Source organism: Orycteropus afer, unplaced genomic scaffold (assembly GCF_000298275.1).
Source record: "Orycteropus afer afer isolate SDZICR_OR568_19922 unplaced genomic scaffold, OryAfe1.0 scaffold00047, whole genome shotgun sequence".
Taxonomy (NCBI): Eukaryota; Metazoa; Chordata; class Mammalia; order Tubulidentata; family Orycteropodidae; genus Orycteropus; species Orycteropus afer.
Window position 1 is genome coordinate 6,684,246 of NW_006921634.1, and position 14,452 is coordinate 6,698,697.

Here is a 14,452-nt window from a genome sequence, read left to right on the forward strand (position 1 = left end):
GCCATTGAGTCAGCCCCGACTCATAGTGACCCCTCCTTGGGTTTCCGAGGCAGTATCACTACGGAAGTAGGATTGCCCAACCTTCCTTCCGAGTTTAGTTTATAGAAACAGGACTTACTCGCAGTCGTATAAGAGGCTTCTCTGGCTGCCGTGAATTTCCCAGACGTTCCCGTTCTGCATTGTCAAGCATTTCTTCAATCTTAAAGCACAAATATATAAAGATTAAAAAACAAAATACTAACTTTAGTTTGTGTTATCTGAATAGAAGCTCATATTCCTTTGCTTATGAGCTATAGGAATCTTCCAAAACTACAAGATCATCTTTATTTCCTAGTTTGTTACACCTTTTTAAAACATACTTTCCTTTAATTATAATATTCCCAACCATATTATTCCTTAATGACTTTCTTTTTCATCAAAGTTCTTAATACAATAATTTTTCAATTTCTAAAACGAACTTTTTAGAAAAGAAGTTAAAACAATACTCTATACAAAGATTTTAACTCATTTCAATGTGGCTTCTCTTATTTTAACGTAAAACCAAATAAATGTAATTTTTTCAGTCACACTTCCAGAAGACTGAGCAGAATATCTGGGGATATATGAACAAAAGATCATAGATTATTTACCCAGAAGTTCAAGTTAAAAGAAAACAAAACCACTGTTTTCAAATATCTGAAGCTGTCTCAGATAAAAATACTTAATTTAATATTGTTCCTGAGAACAGAACCAAATTACATAGAACCAGATTTTAGCTCCAACAAAAGAAATTTGACTAGAGTTTTTCAGCTATAAAAATGGATCTGAAGGTATCTAATCAGTATTTAAGTAAGTATTTGTGAAAAAGATTCCAGTATTTAGTAAGATGTTAGATTTCTTAGATCTCTTCCAAGTCTCAGATTTTATAATCTTGTCTTTGAATGATACTATAAAACAGTTATTTTTGCGATGATGGAAATGTTTTCTATGTATGATTTAATATGGTTGCCATAAGCTGTATGTGTCTACTGGTCATTTAAAATGTGTCCAGTACAAGTGAAGAAGTACATTTTTAATTAAGTCAAATTAAAATAGCTACATGTGTTAGTGTATCTATCACACTGCACAGCACAGATCTGTAAGAATGAGATCTACTAGGTCAGTTCTTTCAATTCAACTTGCATGTACCTACCATTTAGGAGCTCTGTGGTGGAGTGATTAAAGCATTCTTCTGCTAATCTAAAGGTCGGCAGTTTGAACTCACCAGCCACTCCCAGGGAGAAAGATGAGGCAATCTGCCTCCCTAAAGATTTACAGCCTTGGAAATCCTATGGGGGCAGTTCTATTCTGTCCTACAGGATCACTATGAGTCAGAAGCAACTTGATGGCAGTGGGTTTTGGTTTTACCATTTGTCAGGTTCTAGGTCACATGCTAAGATAGGAAAAGATATAAGCCCTATGCTCAAAGAGTTCAGAAGATACTCATATGCACGTAACATAAATTACCTTCTCTAAACAGAAGCTCTGTATGGCTTGAATTACTTTAGGATTATCTGGGTTAAAAAGGTCTGGATGATTAGCCAGAACAACATCTTCCATAAAAAACTGTCGCACCGTGTGAAGAGGAATTTTGTGCATGTTCATTTTCCTCCCCTTAATACGCAGCAAACCAACATGTCTGATAAGACAAGGAAAAGAAAGCCCAGTCATACTGTGTGAATCACAACTATCATATTTATAACTTACTTTTCACAAAACATTTCTTTATAAAATGATATCCTTAAAAATAAACGTTTCTGATAATTTAATCTTAAGGTTATATCATGTGGGGAAAAATGCTTAACATAAGTGGAATAAAATCTACTTATACTTGATTTTTCCTGTCTGGACAAATATAGTCCAATAAATCAAGAAACATATAACAATAAAATGTTATTAGGACTATGATAATAATATACATAGAACTCTTTGCAGATATATGTATAATTTTGTGTATATACTTATACACACACATATATAAAATTAGTAGTGGAGCAATGAAGAAAAAGCCAACGAACTTAAATTCTACTATCATATGCTTTAAACCTATTATTATTAACATTACAATCGGAACTTAAGGGGATTTAAATGGAAAAACCCATTCTAATTACTGAGTTTAATCACTGTTAGCTACTTTATTACATAATTCCCCCTCAAAAGTTTTTTTAAATGAGTTATGCTTTAATATTGCATATATAATGAGAAAAGTTGCAATTAAATTGTTTTAGGTGAATGTGTTTATAAATGGACTTTGCAAAATTAGTAAACCTTATCTACAACACTATAACTTGAAATTTAATAAACAAAAATGTTAGTCTTGAATTTGCCTAGTAAGTAGCAAAAGCATTACCAATACACATGGCTTAAAATCTGGTAAAACAGTAGGATGATCAACCTTCATAAATAAATAACAATACCATCAGTGACTTGAACCTATGGACTGATTAGAAAACTATGGTAACACAAATTTTTTTAAAAGTTGGTAAGGAATTTATAACAAGTGCCCACTTCTTTACAGCTTCTCCTGGGGAAAGAGAAGTAACCACAGAACTTCCAGGCTGTGACACATAAAAGAGCTGTTGTTCATTCTTGGTTGGAGCTATTTTACACTCATGTTCATGGCCCCAAATAACAAGGTCAATGAAGTCATCCAAAAATTGTTCTGGAATGAAGTTAGTGCTTCCATGTTTACTCCTACACCGAGAATGGAAAAAAAGAAAAGGCAATATAAATACCCAAAGATATAGAAAATTTCATATGAAGTAAGTCTACACAGCTCTATATTTATTTATTCACCAAAGATTTACGATGTCCCTTCTATGTGCCAGGAACTGTGCAAGGGATTGGGAATGCAAAGATAGTATCTAACACCCACCTTTCAGAGGTTATAAACTTGTAGGACACAGATAAGAGAAGAAATGTTAGACGTCAAAAACGTCCTGCTAGGAGATCCTGGATAGAGTGGGAGAACAATGTGGAACAAAACTCAAAATCATAAAAACAGACCAGGTTTACTGGTCTGATAGAGCCTGGAGAGACCCCCAAAACTATGACCCCTAGTTACCCTTCAGGTGTAGAACTGAATTCACTCCTGTGCTTTCAGCCAAACAACAGCCAGGCATACAGGGTGAACATTTACATCAGATAGATACACTCCTTGGAGCGATCAATCACAGGAGAACAGAAGGGCAGTGTTTACACAGGGAGATAGCTTAGGGACTGGAAATACATAGGAAAGAAGGACACAGGGAAGAAGTAAGTATAGGGAGAAAGTGGGAAGGGAGCTGTTACATTGTGGGGAATTGCAGTCAATGTCATAAAACAAAATATATATGAACTTTCTATGGAAAATCAATGTACTCTATAAACTTTCACCCAAATCACAGTAAAAATTAAGAGAAAAAAAAGCATTGCTATACTTGGAGCACCAAAAGAGAAAGTGGTCAATTCTTCATTCAGAGGCGGATTAGGAAAAGCACTACAGAGGAATGACACCCTCTTTAGTGAGGTCAGAAAAGCACAAGTTCTATCAATAGTACAGAAAATGAAAGTAAGCTAAGACTAAACTTAGTGATATAAAAACAAATCTCTAAAAATGATCATTTCTTCAATATTGTCTGTTTCTTTAATTATAAAAATAATTGGAGTGAAAATACCAACCTTGTATATGAATTTTTAATAGTAAATAAAAAATTGTATGAATAAGTGATTTGTAAACTCTGGTTTTATATCTAGATTAAACTAAAAACCAAACTCACTGTCATCGAGTTAATTCCAACTCATAGCAGCCCCACTGGTTTCCAAGGTTGTACATCTTTACATAAGCAGACTGCCGCATCTTTCATCTGCAGAGCAGCTAGTGGGTTCAAACCACCAACATTTTGGTCAGCAGCTGAATGCCTTAACCATTGCACCAGAGCTCCTTATACATAGACTACTTATTATTCAAAGATGTGTGAAAAATCCAAGGTGAAGGAAGACGAGGAAGAAAAAGTTAACATATTTTTTACTTAATCTGAACTCATTCACTCACTGTTTGAACAAGTACTTGCTATATGCCAGCCCTCTTCTAGACACAAGAGTGAACAAAGTCCCTGCTCTAGTGAAGGACTACAAGCATTACAATACTACTATATGTGTTTGATGGCAACTAACAACAATAACAAATACAAGCGTGCATGCATGCACACACTTGCACACACATGCTTATGAAGTCCCCAGGTGGGCACTCAACTACTAACCAAAAGGCTGGAAATTCAAGTCCACTCAGAAGCACCACCCAGAAGCACCTTGAAAGAAAGTCCTGCTGAACTACTTTCAAAAATTCAGCCATTCAACTTGGGACCATAGTCACAGGGGACATCAAACTCAATTGACATACTACACAAAACATTGTTCCACCTCCTACTTTGGTGAGTAGCGACTGGGATCTTAAAAGCTAAAAGAGGCCATCTAGATGCAATGATGGGTCTCTCCTCATCCAGAGCAAAGAATGAAGAAAACCAAAGATTCATGGAAACAATTAGTCCTAGCAACTGGTGCATCATCTGATCTGCAGCTTATACGACTATGAGACCAGAAGAACTAGTTGGTACCCAGCTACTACTGTCAACCACTCGGAGGGGGAATCTATGTAGGAGACCCTGGATATAGAGAGAGAACAATGTGGAACAAAACTCAAAAGCATTTGGGAAAAAAAAAGGGGGACCAGGTTTGCTGGTCTGATAGAGCCTGGTGGAACCACTGAGACTATGGCCCCTAGCTGTCTTTCAGGTCTGGAATTGACCCACACTTGTGGTTTCCAGCCAAACAAAGGACAGGCATATGAGTTGAACAGCTACCTGAGGTAGATATACTTCTTGGAGAGAACAATCATAGGAGAAAGAAGGGCTGTCTATGCACAGGGAGATAGCTCACGGGGCAGGAGCGCATGGAAGGATGGACACAGGGAAGAGGTAACAGGAGAAAGTGGGAGGGGAGTGTTGCATTGTGGTAAACTGTAGTCAGTGTTATCAAAGTGTATGTGAACTGCTGTATGGAAAATAGATTTGCTCTGCAAATTTTCACCCAAATCACACACAGAAAAAAAAAAAAAAAAAAAAAATCAGCCATTCAAAACCCTATGGAGCACAGTTCTAGTCTTCACACACATGTGGTCAACATAAGCTGGAAATGACTTGAAATAGGCTGTTCTTGGGAACAACCCAAGGTTTGGGGAACTTCAACACTTGGCTCAAAATTTTTCAGAGAATACTTTTACCTGTTCTGATGAATCACAAATAAGTTAAACCAAGAGTTCTCATCTTCTTTTGGTCTCAACATTGTTACATTTTTATTCACGAACATTCGATAGAGCCTTTCATCTGGAATAGAGCCTGAAATGGATATTACATTATTTTAAAACTGCTTCCTTATTTTGATTTGAAAAATGAACATATTAGACTTCTAAATTATGTGTTTATCAGACTATTTCATTTTACTATTAGAGATGCATTTGAAATCTGGATCTTTATTTACAAATGGAGATGTCCCAGGTTCTTATATGACAGCGCTCAGCTGTTAGTTGGCTCTTACTAAGTACTAGAAAAATTCATGTGGCTAAAACCTTCTATCATATGTTACAATCATCAGTAAGGAATAATGAGATCTGCTCCATTTTTTCCAAATGGAAACAATGTTATCTCCAGAATTTCATTTTACAGTTGTTTAAACAATTAGGTATATATTTACACCATTACAGTGTTAGGTATCATAACCCCAGTAAATGGTTGCTCCTCCTACTTTCACACTCAGGACAGATCCCATTAAGCCTCGGTCACCACCCGATGTTCACATCTCTTCATCCATCTGTTATCACTCAAACTCATCCCATTCTGTTCTATTGTTCTTCTTGTTGTTAGCTGCCACTGAGTTGGCCCCTAACTCATGGTGACCACACATGCGATGGAAAGAAATGCTACCTAAGCTGCACCATTCCCACAATTGGTTCCCGATAGGACCACTGTACCCCATAAGGTTTTCACTAATTTTCAGAAGCAGATCATCAGGACTTTTTACCTGGTCTGTCTTAATGTAGAAGCTCCACTGAAACTGGACCATAATCTTCACACCCCACTCCAATCCCAACCTTTCACTCTGCATAAGATTCTCTATAATCAGTAAATTCCCACATGTCATCAGTCTGTTCTCTGAATGTTGTTTCTACCACCTGGCCTTCCGAGAAATCTGGCTAGCCCTGAGGTTACCAGGTTCAGTGCAGCTCATATCCAGGAGCTGCAGAGCAGAAAGCGGTCGCTGTGCTCCTTGTCTTATTCTCTACTCACTATCACTTCCTCTCAGGATTGCAAAACACCCTTCTCTTCCTTGAGGCATCTGAAGCATATTATGCCATCTGGCTAAATTGCCTTCTCTCTCCCCTCAAAGTTTTCATCTGCCTAACTTCAAATCTTGTCAGTTTTCAGTGGTTCAACATCCAATTAAACCAACTTTTTAATGCCCTGGACTTTGAATGCCATGATGCATCTCCAGTTAAACACTCTGAACTGCACCTCACCCATCTGTTCCACTGGCCACAGCACTTCACCAATTTCACAAATGGTAATGTGCACACAAATAATAAAATTACATCTTACCTAAGCCATATAATGCAATTTTTGTACTTCCTTTTTGAAGCAAAACTGGACTAATTTCTATCTTCTCCACAGACATTGAACGTCCAAAGTGGTTTACCAATCCTGCACAACTTAAAACATCCAGGGCACAGAGTGCATCTGCCTATGCAAAAAAATTTCAAAGAATATTAAGGTGTATCTAAAAATAAATTATCTGCATATAGTGCTGTTCTTTATTAAAAGCATATGCTATATACTAGCTACAGAAACAAAAATTCGGGTAGTATATTCTCAAAATAAAATTACAATAGTAAAAGGATTTGCTACCTTTTTTCTAATATTAAATCTAACTAATAAATCACCCATGCAACTGGAAATCACATGCTAAATGTAAATTTAACATTTCATCAAAAACAAACAAACAAACAAACAGTTGCTATTGAGTTGTTCTAATCATCTGATCATGGCAACCCCATGCGTTGCAAAGTGTAACTATGCTTCAAAGGGTTTTCAGAGCTGTAACCTTTTGGAAGCACACTGTTAGACCTTTCCTCCCAGCCATATCGGCATTGGTTTGAACTGCCAACCTTTCAGTTAGTAACTGAGGGCTTAGCCATCTGTACCACCCAGAACTCCCAAAATATCAGGATTAACAAAATTAAGCCATGACATAATTGGTTCATAACATTAAGAGCAGACCTCTTAAGTCTTGGGAAAAAAGACTAACTAAATAGTCATTTATAAAATAATAGGTAAGACTAAAAGATATTTTGAGTTTAGGACCTTTAGTTTTACTCTCAAGGAGCACTTGTGGCTAAATGGATCAGTGTTCAGCTGCTAACCAAAAGGTTGGTGATCCACCCGGTGGCTCCCCACAGGAGAAAGACCTGGCAATCTGCTCCAGAAAAGACTACAACCCAAGACCCCTACAGGGAGCACTTCCACTCTGTCACATGGGGTTGTTATGAGGTGACATCAACTCAACAGCCTTGAACAACGACAAATCTTACTTTTGTATCAAATAGGAAATAAGGCAACCTTATCTAGATTTTAAATTATTAACGAGACAATTATTTCCTACAGGTGAGATTTAATGAGATAACAAATAACAAAAGCACTTGGTAAACTGTAAAGCTTGATACAAAAGTTATTCCTACTCCTACATGTGTATTACTAACAGCACTAATGAAACAAAACCATGACTCATATACCAATTCTTATTCCAGATTAAAGAATAAATAAATAAAGCATTATAAAAGATTAAATGAATGACAACTATTTATTTTAAAAAGTCAAGTTAATTATAAATTGCTGAGAAGAGAAGGAATACTTTTCACAGACAAAGTAAACTGGTCCTTTCTGAAATTTCAACCAACTACAAGAACACAATAGTTACCCCTGTGGGATCATCATGGTTGCCATGAATACTAAACACTGGAATTGAAATGTTGAGATTGCCATCTTGGTAGTTCACCCATGGAAACCTTAAAAAAAAAAAAAAGTTAATTAAAATCCTCTCCAAAAACTAATGCAGTTATATGCAAAAAGGATGATCTCACTTGACAAATGACCACTAGTCTAGAGCTTTACAAAAATAAATCAGTGCCTAGCTACCATTACAGAATGATGTGATCAAAAACTCTATGGAAAAGTCCTGATCAATAGGTGAGAAAATGTGGAACAAAATTTCAAATTATCATGGAATCCAGACTTTCTAGAGCCACTTAGGTTGGATGACAGCATCCCAAAACTAAAGTATAAGGAAATCTTTAAGCTTTAAACTGAACTACACAATAGTTTAATTAGAAAAGAATGTCTGCCATGAGCATCAGGTTCTTTTAAATTATTATCTATATGAGATCATATTGACAGCAGCAACTCGAAAGGTTAGATGAGAAGCCTGAGGGGCAGTGAGTTTCTGTTGATGATGGTGAAACAATTTGGAAAAGGATATCAAGAAAGGTGGCACAATTTGATGAATGTAACCAATGTCACTGAATTGCACATATAGAAATTATTGAATTAATGTATGTTTTTCTGTACATATTTTCACCAAAAAAAATAATTAAAAGTAAATAAATAAAATCATAATTCATTTCAATGCAAGTTTGAAAATTTCTTCAAGTGCTACATTTTAAAGAAAATATCCAGTAATAAGTGCTTAGAAACTTTAAGAGTGGTATAGCTGACTAATGGAAAATTAGTAGGCCTTCCAAATTTTAAAAATCTTTGTGCAAGATTGTTATTTGTAATGTGGGTGTGGGGGAAAAACATGTATTTTGCAATCCAAAAGACCTACCTTAAAAATTCTGGCACTGTAAGAATGTCCAAATATATAATAGAGCTAACAGGGGGCAAAGTTATAACTTCTTGGCCGCAGCCACCCACCCTGAAGGAGCAAGTAGTTGGACCTGTGGGCTCGGGACCATGATTACAGGGGACATCAAGCTCAACTGGTATAACATACTACACAAAACACAATTCTATGTCCTACTTTGGTGAATAGCTACTGGGGTCTTAAAAGCTTGCAAGTGGCCATCTAGATACAACAATGGGTCTCTCCTCACTCAGAGCAAAGAAGAATGAAGACAACCAAAGACGCATAGAAACAGGACTAGTGGACAATGCAAACCTCAGCCTACATGACCATGAGACCAGAACTAGACGGTGCCCAGCTACCACTGTCAACCACTCAGAAAAGGATCAGTGCAGGAGATCCTGGATAGAGTGGGAGAACAATGTAGAATTAAACTCAAAATCCTAAAAAAATAAAAAACCAAAACAAAACAAACAGGTTTGCTGGTCTGATAGAGCCTGGTGAAACTCCCAAGACTATGGTTCCTAGTTACCTTTCAGGTCAGAATTGAACTCACGCCTGTGGCTTCTAGCCAAACAACAGACAGGCATATAGGCTGAACATTTACATCAGGTAGATACACTCCTTAGAGCTATCAATCATGGGAGAACAGAAGGGCAGTGTTTGTACAGAGAGATAGCTGGTGGGGGGTGCAGGGAGCAGGAATGCATAGGAAAGAAGGACATAGGGAAGAGGTAACTATAGGAAGGAAGTGGGAAGAGAGCTGTTACATTGTGGGGAATTGCAGTCAGTGTCATGAAACAAAATGTGTACTACCATTTACTACCTGTGCAGCTTGAATAAATTATACAATGTACCTGAGTTCCAGATTCCCTTACAAATCACATAAACCAGAATCCTCACAAAATTGTGAGGATTAAAGGACTAAGTATTATCCAAGAAGTGTCCAGAGCAATCCCTTACTCTCTTCTCCCATTTGTATATTTTATTTACCATATGTATTTTCATAATGACTGCTAACCAGAAGGTTGGCAGTTCAAACCTACCAGCCACTCTGCAGAAGGAAAATCAGGCAATCTACTTCCATAAAGATTTACCACCTCAGAAATCCAAAGGGGCTCATTATGAGTCAGAATTGACTTGATGGCAGTGAGTCTGGTTTTTGGAATGTTTCAAAATGCAAACGGACAAAAGGTATATACAAAATCTCCCACCCACCCCTGCCCCCCGAAATTCAGCTCTTTACCCCAGAGTCAAATAACGTGATTTCTAGTGTATCTTTCCAATGATATTTTGTACTTATACAGGCAAATAAATATATTTTCTTTCTCTTTTCACAAACAGCAGTACGATATGCGTATTCATTGCTTAACATCCACAATACGCTCTGTGAAACAGGTAGGATGTTATGTTATTTGGATGTTGTGTAAATATCATGTACAGGCAGAACACCATATTATATACAGGCAGTCCTTACATAATCTACAGTTAATCCTCATAAAACTTAGTATACTAAAACCTTATGGGAGCCTACCAAACAAAGGCTGAGCTGTACCCACAGGAGGCCAACCTTGCTGGGTGTGTGCCTGTACCGGGCAGGGACTACACCAGCAGTCAGATCTGGATAGGGGAGGGGAGGCACTGAGATGTGGTTGTGGGCATTGGATAGGGAACAGGCTGTAGGTGCTGGCTGCTGCCACCCTGTTGGTACAGCTGCTTCCTCATCATGTGCCACTGCTGCTGGAGCCCATGAGCACCCCAGGTCAGCTAGCACTGCCAGCATCCACAGTAGAAGCAGAGGAGCTGCAGTGAGTACAGGACACTCAGACTGAAAGGGTGCAGGGTAGGTGTATAAAGCCAAGAGGAAGGGAAGGAGAAGGTGGGAGGAAGCAGTCTGGGGATTGGGACGCACCCTGGAGCCCTGCTGCTCATTCACTCTGGAGACTTGTGAATGAGTCTCCAACTCATACTTCAAAACCGGTAGGGGGAATGGAGAGCCATTCTTTTTTAAAAAAAAAAAAAAAATTGCACTGTGGTAAACTGTGGTCAATGACATGAGACAAAGTATATGTGAACTGCTGTATGGAAAGTGAATTTGCTCTGTAAATCTTCACCCAAATCACAATTTAAAAAAAAACCTGTAGGACCACAGATGTATTTGCAGTAGGCTATTGCCTGAACTGGTATTAAGCAACACATATCTTAATATAGATTTCTGTACCCTGCTTTTTACAAATCATTCTATATCTGTACATAAAAACCTTCCTTGGGTGTTTTGTCGGCTAGCTGCACAGCATTCCATTGTATGGATTACTATAGGTTAACGTAGTTCTTTTACAATGAACATTTAGACTATTTGCAGTCTTCTGCTTTACTATAATGGTATACGGTGAGTCACCTTGTATAAAAGTAAGTATGCCCCTGTGAGATACACATATAGAGATATAGATATATATGGAGAATAAATATCTAGAAAGGAATTTTTGAGTGAAAGGGTACACACATTTTTTATTTTGATAACTGCCGCCAAATTTCCCTCCATAAAGGTTATATAAATTTACATATATACAATGGCAATGCATGACACGGACAATTTACTCCTATTCTCATCAATCCAATGTTATTAAGTTTGTAATCTATGTCACTGGTTGTCAACCCTGCTAACCTTCTGGTTAGCAGTCATTCTGAAAATACATATGGTAAGTAAAATATACAAATGGGGAAGAGAGTAAGGGATTGCTCTGGATACTTCTTAGACAATACTTAGTCCTTTAATCCTCACAATTCTGTGAGGATTCTGGTTTATCTGATTTGTAAGGGAATCTGCCTAGGCCACACTCCCAGAGACTCTTAAGTTAATTGGCTTGGAGTAGAAACTGGGCATTAGTATTTTTTTTTTTAAATCGTGGTGAGATATATATAACAAAATATTTAAACAATTTTAATGTGTACAACTCAGTGACATTAACTACATGTTTCTAACAGTCACTACTATCCACTTCCAAATTTTTTTCATCACCCAAACAAAATCCCTGCCCCCATTTCCTCCTCCCAACATTCCCAGGTAACCAATAATGAATTTTGGTCTCTATGCATTGGCCTACACGAGATATTTCATGTAAGTGAGATCATAGAGTATCTGTCCTTTTGTGTCTGATTTATTTCACTCAGCATGTTTTCATGGTTCATCCATATCACAGCATATATCAGAACTTCATTTCTCTTTATGACTGAATAATATCCCATTTTATATATATTCCACATGTTATTTACCTGTTGTTTCAGTATTTTTTAAGATTTCTAGGTATCTATTATGTGTACCTATGATTGAGAATCACTGATCTATGCCAACTTGACAGAGGAAAAATGGCATTTCAGTATATCTTCATTTTGTATCTTTCTTAATATTTTTAAGATTTCAAATATTGAGATTTTATTTTAAATATTTTTAATGTTTTAAGAGACATTTTATTTCCTTTTGTGAATAATATCCCTATTCCTTACCCACTGCCTATTAACTTGTGGATTTTTTTTTTTAATTGACTTGAAAGAACTCTACTTATTAGGAAAATTAGGCCATTATTTGCAATGAGTTACAAATACTTTTCCTACTTTAACTATGACTTCTGACTTTGCTTCAGTTGACTTTTGCCAGACAGACATTTTTATGTAGACGATGTATCAATTTTTCTTTCATGGATTCTGGGTTTTGTGCCATACTTTCCACATCCAGATTATATTTTTCATTATCTAATAATTTCTTCCAGTACTTTCATTGAATAATCCTTATTTTTCCCCAGATGTCAGGTGTCACCCCACCAAACACTAAATTTTCACATGTATTTGAGGCTATTTCTAGAGTTCCTATTTTCTTCTACTTATGTGCCTATCAATTCATGAGTCATACTCACTTTTATTATTGTATAACTATAATATAATATCTAATTAAACTGGTCATTCTTCAGTAGTCTTCATTTCCAAAATGTTCCTATCTATTTTTGTCTATTTTTCTGTATGAATTAGTAAACCAGAAGAAGAAATCATCCAGAATGCAGCAAAAAGAGATAAATTATGGACAACATAAGAGAGTAAGAGATATAAAGGACCTTCAGAAAGAGAAAAAGAATAGGAAATAATGTTTGAAAATATGTGGTTGTTGTTAGGTGCTGTTAAGTCAGTATATGACAGAGCAGAATTGACCCATAGGATTTTTTATGTAATTTTTACAGGAATAGATTGCTAGGTATTTTTCTGGTGCAACCACTGGGTGGTTTCAAACCACTAGCCTTTCAGTTAGTAGCGTAGTGCCCAAGGCACTTGACTGCTAACGAGAAGAACGGCGGTTCAAACCCACCAGCCACTTCTTGGAAGGAAGATAGGGCAATCTATTTCCGTGGTGATACTGCCTCGGAAACCCAAGGAGGGGTCGCTATGAGTCAGGTCCAACTCGACGGCACATAACAACAATAACAACAATGGATAATTTCCCAGAATTACTGAAAAAAATAATTCTCAAGACTGCAATGCAAGATGAAGTCTAAGCAGGATAAACAGAACTAAATGCATTAAACAGAATTGTGAAAGACCACAGACAATACAAAAACCTTAATAAATACTTCACTGGTTTCTTTATAAAGAGGTCTTGTGGCATAGAGGGAAGGCATTTGGCCGCTAACAAAAAGGTTGGCAATTCAAACCCACCAGCTGCTCCCTGGGAGGAAAATGAGGCAATCTACTTCCATAAATTTATAGCCTTGGAAATCCAATGGGGGTCACTATGAGTTGGAATCGACTCAGCAGTGGGTTTGTTTTGGGGTTGGTTTTGTTTATGCCAGTCACTATTGTAAGCAATTTTCGTATGTTAACTCGATCCTTACAATAATTCTGTAACAGACACTATTGTTTTCCAGTTTCAGAAACGAAGAAACTGAGGCAAAGAGGTTAAGTGACTTAGTTATACAATATGTGATAGTTCTGTTCCAGAATCCATGCCCTTAATTAGTTATACTGCTTTCTAGCAACTAAGCTAACAGCAGACTTCTTAAAAGCAACAACGTGGCTACTACAAATTATAAATTATAACTGGTATTTCCTTTATATCCAGCCACTGTCAACTTAGAATTCTATAGCCAGCTAACTTATCATTCAAGAGGAGAGGCAAAATGATGTTTTACAACAAAAATTAAGTTTGCCACTCAGATATCCAATGAAATAACTATTAAAAACTACACTTTAGAAAAAAGGGAAACTAATCTAGATAAAAGGTAATAAATTGTATTAAGTAAGTATGTCTATTGGAGGGGGGGAGGGACAGCTTAAAAACAGGATGAAAATAAAATGAAAGATGGAAGACAATACAGTAAAAATGTCCCAAGTTTTAGATTTGAAAAGAAGAATGGTAGAGATAGTGATAAGAATTCTTAAAAACAAGTACATACTTTAAAAATTATAAAAATCTTTTATACCCAGTTCCATACTTAATCACACTATTGATCAAGATAGATGG

General features: G+C 36.7%; 1 protein-coding gene across 1 annotated transcript in view; it reads right to left on the bottom strand.

The window, feature by feature from the left end:
• MRE11 (MRE11 homolog, double strand break repair nuclease) overlaps nt 1–14,452 on the bottom strand; it is an 84,492-nt gene that overhangs the window by 58,752 nt on the left and 11,288 nt on the right. Inside the window, exons 4-9 of the mRNA XM_007938063.2 lie at nt 8,026–8,113; nt 6,651–6,792; nt 5,279–5,393; nt 2,527–2,712; nt 1,486–1,657; nt 119–199 (exon numbers count right to left, since the gene is read on the bottom strand). Coding sequence (XP_007936254.1) covers nt 119–199; nt 1,486–1,657; nt 2,527–2,712; nt 5,279–5,393; nt 6,651–6,792; nt 8,026–8,113 — 784 coding nt within the window. The remainder of the gene's footprint in view (nt 1–118; nt 200–1,485; nt 1,658–2,526; nt 2,713–5,278; nt 5,394–6,650; nt 6,793–8,025; nt 8,114–14,452) is intronic.